Genomic DNA, 23,952 nt, shown 5'->3' with positions numbered 1-23,952 from the left:
TTTATTAGGTGTAGTAACAACTTAGACAAGGTACAAGTGGGAACACTTGACACTGGTAACTTGAACTTTAACGGTGCAACAAAGAAACCTTGAAGTAGACGGTTAAATAGCTGGAGGGATTTGTTTTTCTCTTCTATATCAATAAAATGTGTATAATTTAGTTCATTTTGTTCTTCACTCACTTTGCTATTTTACTTGACTAACCAAAAACGATTCAAAAAGGCTTTGAGTGAAATAAAAGAAATGTTTGATACGGAAGTTCAGAGTTTTTCTATTTAATTTTATTGTAAATAAAGCTTCAGTATCTGTCAAATTACAGTGGAAAGGTTCAAATATTGTACTTTTTACAAGCTACAGTCATAAATGATTCAACTACTTTTAATTTAAAGATAAGAGAATACAGAAAACAGACATCTTTAAGACGCTGGAACCATCCAAAGTCTCATTGTATATAAGAAAAAGACTTAAAAAAGACATGCCTAATAATTTTCTGGTAATTAATGAAGTCCTTACATATTAGAAGGAATGTTTGCAGCTTTAGTTTGACAAAAAAAAATCTTTGCTACTTGGATTATAAACTAATTGTTCTAATCTTTTAGCACTATCTGTTTGCACTTTAAGAAATTGTTTGTAAGAAAAAGACCTTGTTTGACCAGCCGGACTTCTCCTGGAGGACTTTTCTCCCATAGGCCAAAACAGTGGTTCCCCTTGGCACATCGAATGGTGGTGTTCTCTGGGGAAACCCGGCCTTCGCCCCCAGCCACTCGCTCCACCTCCCGGTGCTGCTGGTCCGAGAAGGCACACTCCCTTTCTTCACCTTGTGCGGCTGTGAAGAGATGGAGAGAGAGAGAAAAAATATATACTTTTTTTTAACTGTAACAAGTGACGTCACCTTCTTCTCGCCCCTTTATGGCTGAAAACAAATGAGGTCAAACTGAAAATAACTGATGTGATGCCTTAAAACGTCTATGTTAAATTTTGTATAGCATCTATTCACAAAAAAAAGACTGATTTACATTTTATTTAGCTTCTTTAAAAAAAAGAAGAGGGGCTGTAAAGGAGCATATTTGTGGCTTCAGGCCAGTGGTAGAAAGTATTTAAATGGTAAACTGTGGGAGCCACGTTCAGATACTTACACGTTTAGCAAAGTAGGATTTTACTTTTTGGGGGGTCATTTTAAACCATAGCATTGTTTGATTATTATATTTTTAAATTTTTGATTTTGGGATAAGATCTGAACACTTCTGCTACTGATTAACCAACCATGAAGAATGCTAGTTAGCATGCTACATGAAAATGATGTAATTAGTTTACTGTAACTACAACACTCGATAAGCAACCAAAATAGCAAACAAACAAAAGCAGTTTTCATGAAAATTAGGACAAGTATCAAAAATACAACTTACTGGGTGGCATGGATTATCCACTTTGATGAAACAAGAATATTAAATACAAATTTATGAAAGTTTCTTTTTACATAATGCTGGTGATTGTTGAACCATAGCGACAACTGTTTCCCTGACAAGCCATATTATCTGGTCACTAAGTAATAATCTCATTTATTGTTTTTTCTGAACAAACACATTAGAAGTTGCATGTACCATCAGTCATAGTGGAGGGGTGGTTTTCACCCAAAATTAAGTGAGAACATTATAAGCGCTTAAATGCAGCAGAAGTTAGTTGTGTGCTAGTGACCTATTGACCCAGGCAAATAAGAAAGTTTAAGCTGCTAGCTGGTCTCAGGCTAACCAATCAAACATTAATAACAGTACTGCTAGCTAGTAGCCAATGAGCTCCATTTACAAGATCTTCCCTTAACTACGCTTCAGGGCTTAAATGGATAGGCCAGTCAACTTTGAAGTGACGTCCTGTCAAATAGTTATCAATATACACTAGGTTAGTCGCTAATGGCTGGCCAGAAGAATGACATACGGGTGTGGAAGAATGCTACATTAGCTAACATACTTTTGCACGACACTTTGTTAAGTCTGTCGCTATTTTCTCAAGCGATCAATGCCCATTTTACAGCGTGAATGCATGTGTGTAGAGCACAGACATTACATAAGCTAATAGTGCTGGGCGATATAACAATACATATCGTGGGGACGATAGAAAAGTGTCTATCGTGATATATTTTCTTCTATCGTCTCTATCGTTTCTATCGTTTCTGTCGTTTCTATCATAATTGTATCAATGATTCATGTAAATATTTTATAACGTAGGCTACGACAAATGTATTAGTGTTGTTACTTTGCATACATTCAGTTTATATAAGTGATAAATAAGAAGAAAAAATAACTATTTTGCGAAGAACCTCCTTTTGCAACATGACGCTGCTTTACGTGTGGGTTTGCGACATGCTTTACGGCAGTGGCTTTCTGTGCGGCGCAGTGTTTTCACCATAAGTGCTGAAAGATGGAGATGCATGAAGTATTAAACTCGGGGTCGCAACAAGTAGAGACAGCTAGCAGGCAGCCCAAGAAGAAAGACTTTTACCAAAACGAGGGGGGACGTCTGTGATTTGGTACAAGAAGTCCGACACAGAGCAGAAAAAGGTAATATGCTAACTATGCTAATGCTAACTCTGCGATTAGACTGTTTTCTCATCTGACGCCAACACAACAAACCTCTTCTATCACTTAAAGAAGAACCACGAAAAAGAATATTTAACAATCCAAAAAGTGCAAGATCAAACAAGTTGTAAAATAGCCGGGGAAAGTTGCGAAAAGTGAAACTATAGCCGGCCGAAGATAATAGAGTCTGTTGTCATTTGATACTGTTACGTCGTAACAGGTACATATATATTGCTGCATTAAAATGCAGCAGATCTCATTTGTAAAAGTTCAGTTAAATGTCACTTCGAAATAAAGCTTGAAAAAGGTAAGAAATTAGATTATTTTTTTCATATTTTTCAGAGAATAACTGACAACGTACGTAATTGGGGTATATCGTGATATATATCGTTATCGTGATATAAAATTATCCATATCTTGATATAGGATTTTTTCCATATCGCCCAGCACTATTAGCTAATATAGCACACTGGTGTGTCATTTTTGAGAAAGAACTGTGTTATAAGCCTGAACAATGACAAAAACGGCCACTCGTTTGTCTAGCCTTTAGCCTAGCCTACACAAAGACTTATCTCTGTCTCAATACTCTGTGCTCTAACACTGATGTGACAGCTAATAAAGGTACTAACTATTGATAACTTCTAGACAGAGCATCACTTCAAAGTTGTCTCCACTATTCCTTTAAAGGTTTATGTAGCTCAAAAGTAGCCGCTAGTTGCCGGGACTTAAACAGGCTGCGCAAAGCAGCTGTTAGCTGCTAGCTACTGATAACAAGCAAAAAAAAAAAAAAAACAAGTGAGCTAAAATCACCAACATCATTAATCCTCTTTCACTAAATAAGAAATATGGTGCACAGCCAAATAATTTTGTGCTAACTTTGGCACATTCTGCATCAGTGACGTTAAGAATGATAAAATTTAAGCGCATAAGCATTATTTTAAGAGAAAAAAAATGCACAAATGAGTTTTATGGGATTAACATTTTCTGCAATGAGACTTTAAAAGTTTATGGAAATGTGTATATGTAGTAAGAGCTCACAGGCAGATCATTTTTATTAACTTAGACAAATTATAAATCACATATTTTACTCATCAGTTTCACTCTGTTCCAGCTTTTTAAATATGCACATTTGAGATGAGTTTAGTCACATTAATTCTAAGATATAGACACATCCAGTTATAGAAGCACTTATACTGTTACTGGGTCAATACAGGAAGAATTCACAGATAAAAAACAACTATGTGCCCATTAAAACGGCTGCCTCCCACAAGCCAAAAGATCAATAGAAAAACCAATTTCAACTCTAGCCTGAAGGACATAACATTCACACAGACAAGTGAAGAAACAGCAAACAGAAAAGCCCAAGCCTCCCTCTTGATGAATTTAACTGACAACATGATTCAGATTCTGTTTTGAGAGACGGAATGGATCCGGTTGTGAAATGGGACCACACGCTTGTTGAGTTGCAGCAAACATCTGGGACACTGAGAGCCAGCAAGAAATGGTCTGAATGTCAGCGTGTGTGTGTGTGTTTGTACACAGTCTGTGTCGTGGGTAATTTCTGAGAAGAGAAACATGATGTGCCAGTTCACTTCCCTTGCTCCCAGCTCCTCCCTCTTCCTCCATCCAGGAGAGAGAGGGTGGTAGGGTAGGGGGGAGAGGTGGCTGCGCCCTATCCAAGGTCAAGCTAGCCTTGTGTGGGCAGGGGGTGGGGGTGGAGAGGCGATGGAGTGGTAGCTCTGTCAGGCACTGAGCCAGCTTTCCTCCTCTGTTCTCATGTGCAGATAAAGCTGTCAACTCCCGGCCTACTGTGGGCCTCGGCTGCCCACAACCTCCAGGCCTTTCACTGGATACTGTCTGAGTCTGACTCTGCATGCGGGGGGGGGGGGGGGGGGGNAATGTGTAGAATGAGAAAGAGCTCAAACTGAGGGGTTAAACACATGGAGCTCTTTTCATTTTGACAAGGAAACTGAATCTCAATGAGCGAATGGAACAGTCATTGTTGGCCGTTAGCTGATCCTGGCGGGGGCAGATCATTCGGCACCTGCATGAGGTTCCAGTACATTAACGAGCTCCCACTTAAAGGAACCACTGAAGGTTACATGCCCTTTATCTTTATGTAAAATGACTGAGGCTGTAAAAAGAAAGACTTCAGCTGTTTATAGTGTTTTTTAAATTATTTTAGGACACAGCTATGTCATGCTCTTTATTATGAGCTCTGATTTTTTTATAAAACTGTTATTACTTCACATTAGATCCTGAAGCAGAACATTATGGTGAATATATTCACATTATTGTTCTCCTGTTTATAGTTTCTTCTGTACTTTTTTAATTTAGAATACTTCTGCATACTTTGTGCAGTTTTTATCATTCATATATCAAAATATTCAGTTTGATCGGGAATAGTGGGCTATGACTTTAGTTTTTTGTACATTTAATGCTCAAAAAATTAACTTTAAATAAATCCCATAGAAATACACAGTAGCTTTTGCTACTGTTTTACTGTTTTGCTAGTTTGGCATTTGTTAAGCTAATTATAGCCAATGCTCTGATTTTTTAACTTTAACAATTCAGTTTCTGCTTTTTAAGCAAATTTGTGGTTCTTACCTGATGGGGGCATTCAGTGTTTACGATCAATTTAATTCACGTATCCTGACTACTTGAATGGAACAGAAGTATAAATATTTCTAGTTTTTCCATTTCATGAAAATATAACGACACTTCATCAGGAGAACACCAATTGTTTAAAAACAGTTTGGTATTGATTTAAAATATTTCTTTGTCTGAGAGAACTTTTAATGATCATGTGCTGCCACATATGTGTGCATGTGTCTGTTAGCAAAATATCATAAACCACTAGACAGGTTTTACTGAAACTGTCAGAAGAAAATATTAGACGGACATCCAACTGATCAACTTTTGGAGTCAACTCAAATCAAAATGGCCGGCAAAGTTAGTCAAACAGAAAATGGCTGTAATTCAGTCCCTTTTACAGGCGTTTAACTCAAATCTAGTGTAGTAGTAGCTGAGAGTCATCCCCAACACATACTCTGAGCACTAACAGACCAAGTGAGATATCTACTTAAAACTTTGACATTAACTGTTGGAGTCCACAGTGTTTGTCTGTTAGCAAAATATCTCATGAACTACTCAATGAATTTGAATGAAACTTTCAGAAAGCAATCATTGGCTGGACCTCCACAACTGATTAATTTTTGGAGTCAATCCAAGTGAAGGTGACTGCCACAGCTAATTGATCTTAGCCAACAAAGTTAGCCATAATTCAGTCAATTTTATATTGAGCAAAAGTTTGACATAGGCATAGCTGAGAGTCACACTCAACACATAGCCTAAAAGTTATGTGATATATAGCTATACTGAGTGAAAACGTGCATAAAGTTATTATTAAGATGTAACCAGAAAAGCTACAACTCTGTCCCCTCTCAGCATAAGGTGATCTTATGACCCTTTCACACGGACCCTAACGGTCCCGACTCTACTCTACTCGGCTCGCTTTGCGAGCGTTCACATCTGCATTTTTTCGCACTCAGTCCCTGCTTTTTCGTTACCTGCTTCGGAGTCGGGCCAGCTGGGCCAGCCCTGCTTCGTGGGCTTAGCTTAGCTCCTGTTCACTCATTGGTCGTGGGTGTGACCTGATGCAAGCATAAAGAGCGAACGGTAGGAATATAAACAACAGCGTTAGCTTACCCTGCAACCTTTATGCCGTCTGTCCCCCGGCTGAAGGCACTGTAAAGCCTGAAATCTCCGGCGGATAACAGCTGTCCTACTCCACGCAACAATCGCGGCATCCAGAGCATTTCTTCCACTGCGCCTCTCTTCCTGAAGTCTCAGGACAATCCCCATAAGTTTAAAAAACAGCAACAACACGGGGCCAACTCTGTCCATAGCGCTTTCGTTGTTTACACAACTTGCGCTAAGTTTCGGTAGCGCACCCCCCACCACCCCACCCCACCGCGGCCCCGCCCCCGGTAACACAAGGAGGCATTCCTCTGCTACTGACCAAACTGGCCGATGTGAATGCGATGCATTCTTTATCAAGTCGAGCCGAGTAGGGCGGAGTAGAGCCGGATTTCTGAATTAGGAGCCACGTGAAAGAGGCATTAGTTTAAAAGGCTGGCATGAAAGGTGGCGGGTGATATGCATCCTTTAAAGTAGAAGTCCCAATCCCCTGGTCACGGTCCGTGGGTCATTTGGTACAGGGCCGCAAAGAAAAAATTAATAACTTACAGTATTTCCTTTTTTTTTTTTTTTGGAGTCTGAGCGCCATTTATTTTAAAAAATGACTGATTTCTCTCCACTACATCCGTCTATGACTCACTCTTGATGCGTGTCAAAACGCTTATCTAGGTCACGTGATACATTACTGCTAAAAACAAACTCACAAGTTCGCAAAATGAGTAAAAAACAAACGTCTCTGGAAGCCCGAGAGGGGACCATGTCATTACTGAGAAACAGGCTCAAGGCTCCCACTGATTCAGCATTATGGTGAGATGTATTCTTTAGGCACTTTATATTTGTGGTGTATCTTATTTTAAAAGAAATGTTTAAACATTGTCATATTGACCAGAGAACATTAGGGGGAGGAGAGAGTGTTATTCATGTTGATAGCACAATACCAGGAGAGTATTGCTGTTACCAGCTAACAAAGCTGCGAGGACACATTGAATTTACGTTTATTATGTTTTTAAAAATACCCCCGTTTTCATGCTGCTCCTGTCATTTTATTTTCTTGTATTTATCCACCACACTTTTAAAAGGCCGGTCTGTGAAAATACTGTCTGATAATGAACCGGTCCGTGGAGCTAAAAAGGTTGGGGGCCGCTGCTTTAAAGGAATGTTAAGCCTTCAACTATAATAAAAGGTCCAATCAAAAACACTATTAAGATGTATTATGACTAATATATTGTATTTTTTTTTCAATTTTATATAATGAAAAGGATAATTACTTACATTTTATAAAAAGGAACATCAATATTTTTAATTAGCTCAGAAATCTTTAATTAATTTTTTTTTAGTTATGTGAGCATTTGATTTTCTTAGTTTTCCTTCAATCAAAACAAGCTTCTGTGTCATGTTGCTGCCACAGAAGCTTCTCTTTAAAAGATAGGTACAAAAAGAAGGTCCTTAGAGAAAAATATCTTTATAAATTAATTTGAATGGTTGAATTTTTTAAGCTGATCTTGCTCTCCAAATTCACATTGTTTATTTTTTCTAAATTATTTTTACTGCAACCTATTGTTCCTTAATGAAATATATATATTGGCTGGAAAAGTAACCGTGGCTTTGGGTGGTTTTTTTGTGTGCGTTAGTGGGGATAATGTGGGTCTTAGTGTTGTCTGCTCAGGAAGGCAAGGCCCAACTGCTGGTCTCTGCCGGCTGCAGACAGAGAGGCTCCTGCAGCGGGAGAATCACATTCATGGAGGAGGAGCTGCCACAAGGAGAGAGAGACCCGCAGGAGCCTGCAGACAAACAGGAGTGCAAACGCTAGCTCTGCAGCTGCAACTTTTTTCTTCATCGGGCCTGACGGCGTTAACTGAAGCTTCCCTCTCTCTCTCTTTCTGTCATCTGTACACAAGCTGAACTTTAAATGCCACAGTCGGGTGGAATGTGAGTTTGGGCTTTCAGGGCCAAAAGCACATCGCTGTGATTAAGGAAAAAAAAAAAAAAAAAAAAAAAAAAAAAGGACTGCTCTGGATTCTTACTCCAAAGATAAAGGGAGTGGATCATGGCAGACAGCAACACAGTACTCATCTTTCACAGTTACACATCATGAAAATAAAATGTGATCGATCACAGTGAGCTTTCTACAGCTCAATAACATTATTGTCCGGCTAACTTAAAGCTCTCTGCTCCACATCTCTGCGTAATGTTGTTAAACTCCTTTAAAGCTTTAACAAACAGCTAAACGTCTCAATTCAAACAATCTGTACAATTAAATCTAGTGCCAATTGTTTTCTACTTTACAGTCGCTGTGAACAAGCTTTTAGAAGATTTCTAAAATAGACGGAACCTCATTTTCATGTTTCAAGCCCATTTCTGTAGACATTCAAAGGTCTGGATTTTAGACTAAAGATCTTATGTTGAGAAATAATTGAGTTGAAGCGATTTTTGTTGAACTGATGTCGCTCAGTTACTTACAGTACGTGTTGGGGAATGACTCTCAGCTACTACCACAGCAAACTTGAGCTCAATATCTGTAAAACTGACTCAGTTACAGCCATTCTAGTGTTTGCTCAGGTCAGCTGTGGCAGCCATCTTGAATTGGGTTGACTCTAAAAGTTAATCGGCTGTAGATAAACATCAAGTGATTACTTTCTGATAGTTTCATTTCAATCTTTACAGTGGTTTATGAGATACTGATACACCCACAGACAAGCAAAAACATTGTCTGCCTTAATTATGAAAATGAAAACAGGGAAATTATTTCACATTACAGCCCTTTCTTTTGTACAAAGCTGTTGCAGAATGCCTTAAATACATTCTAATCTCATCTCTCAATGTATGATATTAGGAAAAAGAAAAAAAAATTATTGTGCTACTCTGACTAAAACTAGACTTTTAAAATACATCTAAACGTGTTAGTCCTGCTAAAAATCATCCCAAATCAAATTTCTCAGATTTGAGCTTGCACGCCCTGATCACGTTGGCGTCAGATTACTCCTGCAGAGATCCTAACTGACCGAGGCGCTCTGCTCACCCTCCACGGTTCCCCGCCTCGGGCTTCGACTCGGATGCTGCTGCTTATCTGGTAACACCATCACCGCAGGAGATTGCATGCATCTCGTTTGTCAAGACGCCAACGTGCTCGGTGATTATAAATTACACTGAGGAGATATGTGATTGGGCTTGTTATGGAAATGAACATAAATTCCCAGCCATAACTGAGCCGAGGCATCAAAATGATGGCTGAAAACATAAAGTGAGCTTTCCGCCAATCAGGATTAGTGGTAACAATCAGTTTCACGTTAAAACAACTTGAAAGGGAACTTCCAATTGAAAATAGGCTTTAACTCTTATCTTGCTAATATAACCACTAGTATTGAAGAATGAGTAATAATAAAAACAATGCTGTCATACAGCTGACTTACACGATTATCATCTAACCAATGACACTCTTTAGAAGTGCATGTCTAATGCGCTACTCTGTCTTCATTGTCCTGCAAAAAGTACATAAATACTACTGTCTTAAAGATTACACACCTTCATTTCTGCTACAGTTTTAGAGCCTCCATGCAGACCAGGATTAACAACAGGATTTGAAATGTACCCATTATATTGTCAATTGTTTTTTTGTTTTTTTAGGAAGTAACAAAATCCATACAATTTTTTTCCCCATATTCATGGTAAATGGGTCTTTAAACGAAACATTTGTGAGCAAAACTTGTGACCAGGTAGCAACTACCATGTCGTCACCTTCTTAAAATAATTGCCTAAGTCATTTTTTTTCAAAAATTATTTTTTTGCCTAAATCATCTCAACAATCAACAAATGGTTCGGTTTTTTGTGTTTCCTGAAACATTGCAAAAAATGACTTAGGCAATTATTTTGAGAAGGTGACGATGTGCATTTGTTTGCGGCCGGAAACAGCCTAAGTAACAGAAAACAGGTTAACAATGGCGACATCCACGGATCTGTACGTATTTACGCTGAAATTTGTTGAGTAAAGTATGCAGATAAAAAGATAGGTTAAGTTGAACTGTAAACTTACTGGTCAATCCCATAACGTTGTAACAGTTAAATGTAATTAGGGTTTATTATTATCCTGACATTTAAAATTATTGATCCTCCCTCCTAAAAAAATAAAAATAACACACAAAGGATGTAAGCACTCGATTCTGTTTAACACTCTTAACTTTAAATGTAAAACAAACCCAAAAAACAGTTTCATTGAAAGTCATTAAGTGTACTGAAACACAAAAAAATATATTTACCAGTTTTTATACACCAAACAATCAGTTCTTCAGTTTCAATAATACTCCCATGTATTTTAGTTCTGTCCCACTCCACTTTCTATCAGTTCTCAGTTTATACAACTCTGTTTATTCAAAAAGAATAGCAACCCCAGAAAACATCCACTTTTAAAGTCAATTCCCAATATGAGACCAACGGAGGAGGTGCTCAGAGGCACTTAAATCATGAAGTTAGTTTTTCAAGCAGCTAAATGGACTTGGCCGTGGTTCTGTAGTATTCTCTGATTATCCTCTAGGTGGATATTAACTTTGGTTTAATCGGCATGTAATTCCTCTCTGCGGAGCACCTGGTCACAAGGTTGACTACCTGCGTTCACTGTCGACCCAGGAACGTATGCTCAATGTTAGGCGAAAAAAACGAAGGACCAACATCTACTCCCAAACGGTTTCAGTTCAGTTCATAGTTTGCACTGAGTACCTTTTAAGCTTTGTTTTACAAAGTACTTGTTTCAAATCAGAATTACTCTTCAAAACCCCATCTAAAAATGAGCACAGAGACTAAGAGGTTTTTTTTTCCAGAGGAATGCAGAAAGGAAAAATCATTGAGGAATCTGACAGTTTCCTTGTTATAAGCAACTCTGAGGCTCCCAAATCCCTGCAGGATGTGCTGCTGTTTATTAGGACTTACTCCAAAAATAAGCACTGTGCCTGCCGAAACAGGCATAATTTGCATAGTTTGTTCTCATTTAATCTCTTCCTTCTTCAACACAAACAAGCAACCGTTAGTGAGACAAATCAAAACAGTACAACTGAGTCTTTCAACCTGCATGCTTAGGATTTAGTTGACTTTTTTTGGCTCCTAAAACATTTCTGTGTGGACAGAGGGCTGAAATGATAAACTTTTGAGTATTTACAAAAACCGTTCCCAGGTGGATGATGCCTCATGTAGTAGTACAAATCTCTGAAGAGGGGTTCCATACAATATTAACTCCTAATATTTAGCAGTTGTAAACGCCTCTTTGAATGGACTCAGTATGAAACAAATACAGATTAGCTTTGACTGGACCAACAAGCTAACAGCTAAGAAGGTCAAAGTGAATTTCCGCCATCTTAAAAAAAAAAAAAAAAAAAAAAAAAATTTCAGAGTGCTTCATGTTAACACTTTTTGATAAACATTTACAGTGTAGCTGTACACAGGTACACTAATGGCTAGTTCAGTGGACCCAAGACCAAAACAGATTGCTGCTGTAAAAAAAAAAAAAAAAAAAAAAAAAATTTCAGAGTGCTTCATGTTAACACTTTTTGATAAACATTTACAGTGTAGCTGTACACAGGTACACTAGCAGATATATCATTAGATTTCAACTGGAAGTGGCCCAGTCTGTGACAAAAGTGCTACAGCTAGCTGCTGCTATCTGCACTTCCACAGTATTCCATGTACCGTAAATGATCATGACATATTTATATGAACTGCTTGCTGCTTTAGGCGTTAGCTCGTCATTCTGGTCAGAACTCATCAATATTTCTCCAAACTGAGGCCGAACTATTGTTCACGGTCATGCCACAGAAACCCACTTCAAAAGATTTGAACCATTTATAACCCTTCCCACTGTAGAGCAATCAAAAGCTACGGTGCACTTTCCCTGTCTATGAAAGATTGTATTCACTAGATTGTGGCCCCTCTTAAAAACGGTTCCATGATGATTTTGTCTGTCATGAAGATATTTGTCTTCTCAATCCTTCCCAAAGTGTTGACGTGAGCTGTACAAGAGGAACTCTGGGTTAAAGGAACAGAAACAATAGAGGGAGCTTGTGACAACACCCACAGACGGCAAGACAAACACACCGACGTCGCTGCAGGCTTGGTTAAAAACTAATCTATTCAGCAGTGTCTCCTGTTCACTGACATTAATGCTTTGCATTTAAGGCTGTGAAAGTGTGAAGCACCGTCAGCAAAAACCAAGACAAATCACACACACACACAAAAAAGAACTGAGATGGATCTGGAATTGTACTCTGATATTTCATAAAAGTACAATTGATCTGTGCGTCCATGCAAACTTTACTTTTTCTTCAGTCACTTCAACATCCTGAAAACAAACAGCTTGACTGTGTCCTGAACCACCTCAAACCACCAGACTTCAAAGTACAACCTGCTGTTTGTGACCAAAATAACATTGTGACACACACCGGCTGACGTGGGACATGTTAAATAGTTTCTTTGTGCCGACGGGGCGGCGCATAACTCACATGAGATAAATGGAGAGAGGCAGCTAATCAAATGGCAGCTTTCTCCATTCCTTTTTCCTCATTGATCCTTAAATAACTAATGAACTCTTCACCTTGGGAAATGTATCAATTTGGATTTAATGGGACATTTTGTGAAAAATGTGGACGGATGACAGTGAAGTGTGGGACAAAGTAGCAAACAGCTAGAACTTCACTTATTTACTGTCTGAACTACAGCCGTGGGAAATTGATCTGCTGCTGATTTTGTAAGTTTACCCACTTACAAAGAAATGAACGGTCTCTTTTTTATGGTAGTTTCATTTTTATGGAGACAGAATATCAACTAAAAACAAAGAACATATGAAGTATTTGATCTCCAGCCAAAACATGACTCAGTACTTGGTGGAGAACCCTTTAATGGAAAGACATTTCTTGTAGTTGGACACCAGGTTCGCTCACATCTCAGGAGGGATTTTGGCCCACTCCTCTTCACGCAAACACTAAATGGATCCCGTCAAAACCTTTTAAAACACGGGCCAAAATCGTCAGATTGAAAGTAGTCACAGGCCACAAAAATGTGAATTTTGGATTCAAAAATGTCTATTTTGTAATTTTTTTTGTCATTTATAAACTCAGCAACATAAATATACAATATTTTAGTAAAAGGACGAGTGTATACAATTTTTGGTGGAAAAAAAGTTATAAATTGTTGCAGATCCAAAACAAAAATTTTTTAGCAAACATTCACCTTATTAAAAACAAGAAAAGCATTCAGTTTCTTTGATCTGTTAAGTTTATTGTTTTTGCTTATAAATTACATTTTAGTTTATTCTCAGAAACAAAAGCCACTTTTCTTTAAAAACAGTCACTAAAAAGTGGTTGTGTGGCCGTGCCATAAACCCTTGAAGTAAAAGTTTTGTTGGTTCGCAGTTTGAGCCCCACCTAAAAGTTTGTTTTTTTTAAGTCTTCTGGACCCACAGGACCACAGAACAGTCTGTGCTTGACTGTAGGGATGGTGTTCATTGGGTCATAGGCAGCATTTCTCTTTCTCCAAATATGCCAAAGACCTCAACTGACCAGAGCCTTCTCTGAATCATTTAGACAATCACTGGCAAACTTTATACAGGTCTGTTTATGGGGGACCTTGCAGGCACTGCAAGATTTCAACCCATTACAGGTTAGTGTCTTGGTGATGGTCTTCAGGTCAATAACAAACTCCTCTTATGTTGTTGACAGATTTTTAGTTTTTTCATGGTGTTGGACAGGTTGGAATAGAAGAAATTGATTCCAACAGGTGTTTTTTTTAATTGTACACATTTAGGAGTAGTGCTGGGCGATATAACGATTCATATCATGGGGACGATAGAAAAGTGTCTATGGTGATATATTTTCTTCTATCGTCTCTATCGTTTCTATCATAATTGTATCAATGATTCATCTAAATATTTCATAACGTAGGCTACGACGAATGTTTAAGTGTTGTCACTTTGCATACATTCAGTTTATATAAGTGATAAATAATAAGAAAAAATAACTATTTTGAGAAGAACCTCCGTTTTGCGACATGACGCTGCTTTACGTGTGGGTTTGCGACATGCTTTACGGCAGCGGCTTTCTGTGCAGCCCGGCAGCACACCATATTCTGTGACCCACCGTATGTGTCGGCATTTAAGTCATCAGTGCTGAAAGATGGAGACGCATGAAGTAGTGCTGGGCGATATGGAAAAAATCCTATATCACGATATGGATAATTTTATATCACAATAACGATATCTATCACGATATACCCCAATTACGTACGTTGTCAGTTATTCTCTGAAAAATATGAAAAAAATAATCTCTTTTCTTACCTTTTTCAAGCTTTATTTCAAAGTGACATTTAACTGAACTTTTACAAATGAGATCTGCTGCATTTTAGTGCAGCAATATATATGTACCTGTTACGACGCAACAGTATCAAATGACAACAGACTATTATCTTTGGCCGGCTATAGTTTCACTTTTTGCAACTTTCCCCGGCAGAGAATAACTAACAACGTATGTAATTGGGGTATATCGTGATATATATCGTTATCACGATATAAAATTATCCATATCATGATATAGGATTTTTTCTATATCGCCCAGCACTATTTAGGAGTGCCTGACTAATTGATCTGTGTTCCATGTGGTAAATGGACTGTACTTACATAGCACTTTTCTAGTCAACCAGGTTATTCAAAGCGTTTTACAACCCAATCTGTGGCCTCATATACCCATCCACACACATCCATACAGCACTTTGCTACATCTTTACAAAGATAATTTGGATAAATCATTCTATAGAGTCTAATCAGTGCTTTAAACTCCATTCATACACCGATGGGGCACACATTAGAGATAGTGAGGGTTCAGTGTCTTGCTCAGGGACACTTCAACATGTGACTGCTGCCAGGAATCAAACCTCCAGCTCTCTCATTGGTGGACAACTGCTCTAACCACTGATCCACAGAGCCAGTGTGGGAGCCATTATTCAGCCTGGTTTGTATGGGATCTAAAACTTATTTCACTCTATGACATGCAAATCAAGTTTTAACTTTTGTGTAATGTGCTTTTTCTGATTGATATTCATTAAAATGAAACTACCATACAGATAATAGACAGTTCATTTCTTTGTAATTGAGCAAACTTACAAAATAAAGATTTTCCCCACTGTAAAGGAGGACTCCTCTTATCACTTCTTGTTGGTTTGTCTGCAGATTTCTGATTCCACGTCAGTGTTTTTAGGAGCGTTTCTGTTTGAAAGCTAATCTCTGCGCTCATCTCTTTTTGCTCACGGCAAACTCTGTTCCTGGCTCTGCTCTGCGGTGCTTGCTATGTAATCTCGGCTCGCGCTGCAGCAATGGATTGTGGGGTCAGAGTATGCGAGCGAGGCCAGTGGAGCGAGGCAGATGAGAGGAGGAGACACAGGGGTAGTCATATCAAAAGGCTGCAGAGTAGTTTTCTGCTCTGAGCACCTTCATTGGATGGCGGTGGGCTTGGCTGGGTGTTTACCCATGGCCCAGTTATTTGCTAATCTCCTCCCCCCCCCCCAACTGGCCTTCAGTGCACCCTCCTCTTGGCGCTACCCCTTCCCCTTCAGCTTTGCAGCTAAAAAACAACAGCGATCTAATCTTGCCCTCCCTCGCCTACCTCCCCCTCTTCCTAATGCCGATGTAGGAGGGACGCGAGACAAGGCAGTCTGAGGCTTGATTAAAAGGCACATGGACTGGTTGGCTCTCTGCACATTCACATCCACACAGAGAGGCAAAAACAGAGGAAGAGAAGTGGTACGGTACTAAAAAGCAAAAGCTTTCTTGGCTAAAGGCTGTGCTTGATGGATCACAACCCCCTCTAGCAGACATGCTTTCCGAAAGCCACTCAAGTGAGGATTTTACGTCAAAACGCATCAACTACTTGTACATTTCAACACCCTCGTGTCTCTTTGGTTGCAGAGCTGACCCTGACAGCACCAACAAAATGTAAACAATCAAATAAAGGCTTAGCATTCCTTGAAGAAATGAACACTGCCCGCCACTTTTCATGCCAGTGATTTGGACTAAATCATTGTATGCTGTAACAAAATTCAGGATCTTTCTTGTGATATTACGCTCAAAGCATGTGTAAGGAAAACTCTCAGATACTACCAAACTAAACTTTAGCTTAATATCTGTAAAACTGACTGATATATAGTAATTTTTATGTTTTCTATAGTCAATTGGCTGTAGCAGCCATCTTGAATTGGGATGGCTTGAAAAGGTAATCAGCTGTAGATATACATCCAATGATTACTTTCTGGAAGTTTAATAAAAACCAGTCCAGTTTTTTGTGAGATATTTTGCTAACAGACAGAAACGCACAGGCAAAAAGATTATTGCCATTATGTTGCTGACACCTCCAATTTTCCAAGTCCCCTAGGTTGAGTTTAAAGATGTAGTGGTGGTGGCGAAGGGGGATTTAATCTGTCCCATCTGCTGCCCTGTGACTGCCCCCCACCTCCGAGAAGCACCAGTGCTCAGTCTGTCTGGGTCTGGTACAGTTATGCTAATCCCAGGGTTTATACTAGCCTCAGAGCTTACAGGCCTCTCTTACAGACCACCGTTCAATACCCCCTCCCTGGAAGCTCGCTGCACATCTTAACTTTCCCAAATATGCCATGAAAATGGCAAGTGGCGTTTGGCTCTCACTCCCTGTCCTGGATAATCTCAGATTATATGAATGAGATAAAGTCTGGTTTCAGGCTCAGTTCAGTGTGTTTGTAACATTACTTCCTCGTTGGAGAAATGAACTACAAGTGCGGGCTTGATGTGCCATGAAAGCATCCTAACAGGTTGACTGCAGTGGTTTAAATAGTAGCGCTCACATAAACCTCTGAAAGTCTGGAGACCAAAGTTGTTTTGAGACGACAGCAATCCAGTCTAAGCTGTGTTCAGACTAGCTCTTAGCTTGTCGATCCTGTTGAAAGTAAAATATTTCAACAAACTAATGCCAGTTCAGAGAGCTAATACATGGAAAATATTCATATTTATTACTTTTAAACAAACAAACTTACTTTAATTTGTCTATTCTTCGTTTGGCTAATATTAGCGCATGATATTGAAATGGCAGAATAATGTACTGATAAATATGCACATAACCTAATCACAGAATAAAACCTTTTAATGCAAATAGACAGCAACTTCATTACATGTTTTGTTTACAATGCTGACAGATTAAACTTTAATGTTTATTTTCTAAAATCTCAAAAGCATCTTTAGGGGTAAAAAATTATTACCAACTTCAACACATGACAAATTTACAGCTCTGGAACACATAAATAGACCATATGTTTAAACATAGAAAGAGATTAAAACCAATATTTGGTCCAATAGCCTTGATTTTTTTTAATCAATTAGTGATTGGAATGGCTGTCATACATTTACACAAGTTGATTTTAGAAAAACTAGGAGTGTTCTCTTGACTTGTTCCAGATATATTTCCTCGTTTATCAGTCTGTAGTGAACTAGTGTCAAAACTGAAAAAAACTCAGCTGATTTAAACGTGACTGAATTTATTTTTCTCCCTGAAATATCAGAGCAACCATCAGCCTTCAAAATGCCTCATTGCTAGAGCTGCAAAGGGGGGGAACATTTCTGGTTAGATTTCAGGAGACGTTCCCAAAAACTTAAAGCAGGAAATTTTAAAAGTATTCTAAATTGGAAACTTTCCATGAGAATTGATAGGAATTTGGTGTACTTTCAACAAACTCTATCATATCCAAACAACAATATAAATAATTTGTCAGAGAGATGAGTTTGACCCAAAGTTTATGAAAGACACATTTATTGACCAAATTTGCAGATGATGACATCATTGTCACAACCACATAACTTTTAGAAAACAATGGATTTAACATTTTTATAGTTTTCTCTTTTTTGTTGTTGTAATCCTTTTCTATATTTATGTACACAACTCACTTATTACATTTAGGGTGTGGTACCTCTCATTGCATGGTACAGCAATGAAATCTGAATGTTTTAGTCAAGATTATACTAAAATATATTTTCCCAACTATATATAAAACTCCATTTAATTTCCATAAATTCCTGTTAACTCCTATGGAAAGTTTCCAACTTGACCAACCTACTCGTCGCTCAGTTAAAAACACTCATCCCGTGGCTCCTCTCAGCTGTGGCTCCCTCTTCCTGGCTGTGTTCTCAGGTGGTACAACCTTTACTTTCCTCCAATTGTTACCAGGCATACTCGGAACTGCATATTATTTTCCTGCTGCTACCTTTGATACAGTCAGAAACATCCAGGTCTGGAGCTCTAACACAGCAGTATGCACACATCTGGCATTTAGAGGATATTTTACTAAATAAACACAAATATTACCCAAAAGCCTTGCAACTGCTGACATATCTGTGTAAGGCTTCTGCCTATAAAGATGTACAAAATATCCTGAGCAACATTTTTTTTTTTTTTTTTGCAAACTCCAGACTTATCGTCCAAGGCTTTGTGTTAATCACAGGCTGTCACTCCGAGTTACCATCTCAAGGCTGCACCTTTTGTTTTCCAAAACATCCACTAATTTCTCTTTTTTGCCAAACCACCAAGCGCTTGCTGAACACTGTTCTATTGTGTAACATGCAGCTTGTACCTCAACGCACAACTCATATGTGAGGTGCAGACTGATTTACTTGTTTTTATTTACAAGAACAACTGTTGCTCTTTCGGTTAAAAAAATGCTCTGAAAGCAGCTGCAGTTTGATCTTTTCTTGAATACTGATGTGCAGTGCGAAATATACAACCAGAGTGGGCTCTGTGTTTCTATATCCTCTAGTGTCATCAACTGTTTTATTCATCTCTCCGTTCAGCTGTGCAAACACTCAAAGCAAATTGTTTATATGCACCATTTTATTACTTGTGTTTTTGCTCCTACTGACTGATCAGCTTGCGATTTGAAAACTGATTTTTGGAGGTTTTAGAAGCTTCTGTTTATCATCCTCGTCTTGTACCTCCAGAGAGCTGCCTCATCACATCCAGAAAAGAGCATGATGCGAGCTCAGCAGTCTTCCATCAGGGCCAAAGGTGACTCAGCTTGGTACTTTTGTCCTTTGTCGTCACACGAGATCAGCGCAATGCATTCAAACTCACAAGTTGTAGTTTTTGTTTTTTAAACACTACTGATGTGTAAAATCTTATTGGAGTTTTCATGTCAAATGTTTGCTGAAACTGAACTAAAGCAAAATCCCTCAAAAGAATATCAGTAAATACGCTGACAACGTATTTACCACCTTTTCCCCCGTGTTTGGCAAAGTTAATTTGCAGTCTGTCTCTTCAGGCTTCCATACTATTGACATTGTAATATTGTTCAAGAAGCATCAGGCTGTTTGTCTCAGAGATGGTTAGCGTTCAATGTTGAGCAGCTGAAAATCAAACAAAATCTAATTTAGGAGACGTTTTAACACACTTCGGATATTTGAAGGTTCGATGAAATGAGGAGCAGAATTTAACACACTACAGAAGTATGTGAAGATGTTTTTGGACCATCACTATCAACTGGAAGGCTTGTTTTAAAAATATATTTGAAATAATGTATTTAAAGGAATGTATGAATTTTAGGGCTGCACATTACTGGGGAAACGGGCAATTGTGATACTGACTATTGCAAGGACAATACCAGTTGTGCAAAACCCACATTTTCCTCTCCTTTAGCATTTTAGCTCTGTTCTTCTTAGTCAGCTGTAGGAATTTAGGGTATTGGGGATCTATCTGATTGCCAAATATATTATTAACATCCAGACTGGGTCTGGTATTTATTACGACACCTTGTGATACTAATACTGCAAACTTTGATATTCTGATGACAATATAAAGTGCAGTCCAACACCAACCCTCTTATTTCATTTCATTTAATTTGCATGTTTTTGTTTGGAATGGAGTCCATTTTAATTCCAAATCTGAGCTCAGATTCTTACGCGAGTTAAAGATTCAGAGCCCTCAGTACTTGGGTTGGACAGTAGTACTGTATCCCAGCGTATCCCAAAGTTGATCAAATCTCTGCTGTCAAGAAGCTGAAACTGTGTACTTATGCTTGTGTACAAAGACTGTAGTTTCTGTAGAAAAACTTCTACTGCCGTTTGTGTTGTGCAGCTCCTCTTAAAGGGATAGTCCAGTCAACTTTGAAGTGATGTTCTGTCTAATAGTTATCAATAGTTAACTTTGCTAGCCGTTAGCTTAGCCTAGACAAAGACTTTTGCCTCTTTCTCCGTACTCCATGCTCTCTGACTGAAATCCGGCTGATAGAGTTGTCCTATTGTGAAAATTTAAAGCTTAATATCAATATACTCAACACTCAAAACTATTTTCAGTACCAGAGGGGGGAAAAATAAATTCAAAGGCACAATGTTCTTTTTCATGACGATGAGAACAAAATAATCAATAAATTAAATAATAATAATATTATCTTAGTTTGTGCAAGACCAATAAGCAAAAGGGAAGTCAGTTGTCATTTAGTTAAAGAACGTTAAATTAACTTTATCATAGCACAACAAAACTGGTGACTTGTTAAATCAATGTTGAAATGAGTACGATCTGTAATGATCTACAACCAAGATTAACATTATTTCTTTTCATTTTAGCCACAGCCGTTAGCTTGTGTTACAGAGAGTACTTATAAGACTTTCAGCAGCTTACAGAGATGAACACGCTGTGTTTATAGTGATTTTAATGGAAATGAGTATCATTTTAAATGCATTCTTTTGTTTTTGTATTGATTACTTTGACAACAAACAAGTGCCAGGTTTTTAATCAGTTTTCAGGCCTATAAAACAGCTCTTTCTCCAAAGTGACACCGGTTTCAAAACACGCCTACATATCAAGACTAGTGCATATAATTACAGCCCACTGCTCCGAAGTGCCTTTGGGCAAGATATTAGTCTGAGCAGGGCTTTGTGAAAATCTTAAAATTATTACTTCTGCCTCTTTTAAACCTATTTAATTGTGTAAATTCATTTACAATACATATGATTATTAAATAGTTTTACAGTCTCTATTAGTGCATTTTAAATAGTTGTTTGGTGTTTTTTTGGTTTCTCTCCTATTTCTGATAAGCAAAGCCGTGTGACTTTACAACATGCTGAATATTCAAGAAATACAGAAATAATAGGACCTTTATGTCCCGTTTACTTGTTTGGTTTTTGTACTTTGAATTATTAACAGATTTAACAATGGGTGGGGGTGTCTGAAAACCTTATAAAAATCTTCTTTTGTCATTTTTGACCAAACAAAAAGCTATGCTTGTTCAAGAATGGATGGAGGAACTTCAGCGACAACATACACTCCCATAAACAATAATAGTTCATTATAAGGCTGTTTATACACACAGCCACCCACGCACATGGTTGTAGCGCAAATGAGTGCACCTTTTCCAGACACCGGGCTGAACTAGAATCACCTTAATGGTCCATCTCGTCTTCCCACACATTCCTCTGCTCCTCCATCTCTGCCCTGACTGCTGATATCAGTCTCAAGGTCTTACAGAAGCCTGGCTGTGGCCAAGAAGTACTGAACGGGGCACAAGTTGGCAGGAGAAGACTGCGATGTGCTTGGCAGTGATTTTCCATGCCTTTGTAAACAGAACGATTCAAATGGAGCCATGGGGGTTTGCTGGAGATGAGATCTTTGAAGACTCAAGAAATGTGCCAACCAGATCAGACTGGATCAGCATCAGAACTGTGTCTGAATCCGACTGTATTTAAGTGCCGAACTGTGTTGTTATTGCAGACTGAACCAAATCACAGAGCCGGAATCTCAAAATGCATCAAAATTAGATTCTGAATTGCAGCGCAACTACAGTCCGAATCTAATTACAACGAAGTGCTGAACTATATTGTTATTGCAGACTGAACCTAATCGCAATTAGAGTGTGAATCGCAACGAAATTAAGAGTGGGATTCGAGACACAATTAGTCTGAATTGTATCTGTTTAGAGTGTGAATCTAATTGCAATAAGTGACCTGTGTCGTTATTGCAGACTGAATCAAACAACAATTAATGTCTGAATCTCATTGCCTTTAGCCTTAAATCACGTTGGGATTTACGTCACAATTAGAGTCTGAATCAGGTGGGAATTACTTTGAATTGCATTGTGACTACAGTCGGAATGGCAATATGATTAGAGATATGAATCCCATCATCTTTAGATTCCGAATCGCAGCGTGATGAGTCTGAATAGCGTGACGATTCAAGAGTTCGAATCACATCGCGATTACAGTCCGAATCGAATCGTGATAAGAGTGCATGGAGATTACAGTCCAAATCAAATTAGTCTTAAATGCTGAACTGTACTGTTATTGCAAGCTGAATCAAATCACAACTAAAATTGGATACATATCGTTATTAGGGTCTGAATCACTTCACAACTAGAGTTATTTTTGGGGACTGGACTAAATCGTGATTCAAGGCTGTATCTTCCTGCGATCACAGTCTAGTAGATACCAGATGACTGTGTTTGACATATGCAGCAAAAAGGAACAAAACAGGAAAGCACGAGACATTATGAGAAGCACATTTCTGTCTTTATAGGAACCAATCCTTTCCACTCACCAGCCACTGAAGTCAGGATGATCGCCAGGCAAAACCCAAATTTTGCGAGAGATTTCGTCGCGGTTCGACTCAGAGCCATGGCAGCAGAGAACATCAGCGTTGGTCTGGTGGTCGGGCTTTCTCCGAGTCCTGCCTTTAAAAAAAAGAAAAAAAAAAAAAACTTCTTTTGGTCCTCTTCTTCTTGTGTAGCTCACTATATTTGTTTCCTCCTCACGTCAGCTCAATAACTTGAACTGCTCCAGCAGACATGGAATGACACATTGAGAAATGATGTGAAAAAAAGAAAGAGAGATATTGTTGTGAAGGAGACGGAGTAGACGCAGTTTGATGACTAATCACCCAGCAACTAAAGTTAAATTATTCCTGTTTTTTGTCTCCGGAAGGGAGCAAGCAGATGAGCCGAGCAGCTAACTTGTTTGGCGGATGTGCCTTCTGCAAGTGTCCCCCGAACAACGTCCATATCTGCGAGCTAACATGTTAGCTGCCTGAAGCGGCTACTGTCTGCTGCTGGAAAACTTGGGAAAAGCCGAGGAATATAACTGAAATATCCAACACGGAGCCGAGGCATTTAAATATCAGCTGTACGCTTTGTAGTGGAGTCCACCGTTTTCACTCTGTGGCCAAAACAATTTAGGAAAAAAAAAAAAATTGTTCGAGTTGGCTGACTGCTGTCGAAGCAACGACGCTAGCCACGGAGCTAACCAGTTAGCTCGGCTCGTCCAGTCTCATTTCACGGTCGCTGTTATTAAAAAAAATAATAAAACAAAAAGAAAAAAACCCGTGAAGTTATTGTCGCCTGCTTTCAGCTATTGTTGTGCTCAGTGGACGGAAATCATTCCCCTCCGGTGTTCGGAGACGGCGGACGGAGGAGATGGTTATCTTTCGGTCTGATCCGGGCGGCTGGGAACGCCTCGTTTGCGGGCTTGTCTGAAGCTCGGTCTCCGGTGTCAGGTTGCTGTGGTCGGTCCCACTCAGGCAGGAAGGGCGGTGCAGCGCCGCGGTGCCGCAGACGGTGGATACAGCATGATGGGGGGAGGCTCTCCGTGCCAGCTCCCAGACGGGTTTGTTGTTGTTAAAGATTGCTGCTACGTGTGGACACACAGCACTGGTTT

The 23,952-nt window shown here is 38.9% G+C and overlaps 1 protein-coding gene across 2 annotated transcripts in view; it reads right to left on the bottom strand.

Annotated features, from left to right (window-relative positions):
- The window catches only part of LOC108242164 (bone morphogenetic protein receptor type-2), a 48,956-nt gene extending 25,167 nt beyond the window's left edge, over nucleotides 1-23,789 (bottom strand). The window contains exons 1-2 of one of the 2 annotated variants that reach the window (XM_017426840.3): nucleotides 22,841-23,789; nucleotides 644-826 (exon numbers count right to left, since the gene is read on the bottom strand). In XM_017426840.3, the coding sequence (XP_017282329.1) occupies nucleotides 644-826; nucleotides 22,841-22,934 (277 nt within the window). In that variant the 5' untranslated portion in view covers nucleotides 22,935-23,789. The remainder of the gene's footprint in view (nucleotides 1-643; nucleotides 827-22,840) is intronic. The other variant, XM_017426839.3, reaches the window with a different exon arrangement.
- Between the last annotated feature and the right edge of the window lie 163 nt (nucleotides 23,790-23,952).

Source organism: Kryptolebias marmoratus, linkage group LG23, assembly GCF_001649575.2.
Source record: "Kryptolebias marmoratus isolate JLee-2015 linkage group LG23, ASM164957v2, whole genome shotgun sequence".
NCBI classification, from domain to species: Eukaryota; Metazoa; Chordata; class Actinopteri; order Cyprinodontiformes; family Rivulidae; genus Kryptolebias; species Kryptolebias marmoratus.
The sequence above is the reverse complement of the archived record's forward strand: the minus strand, read 5'-3'. Positions and strand labels throughout refer to the sequence as shown.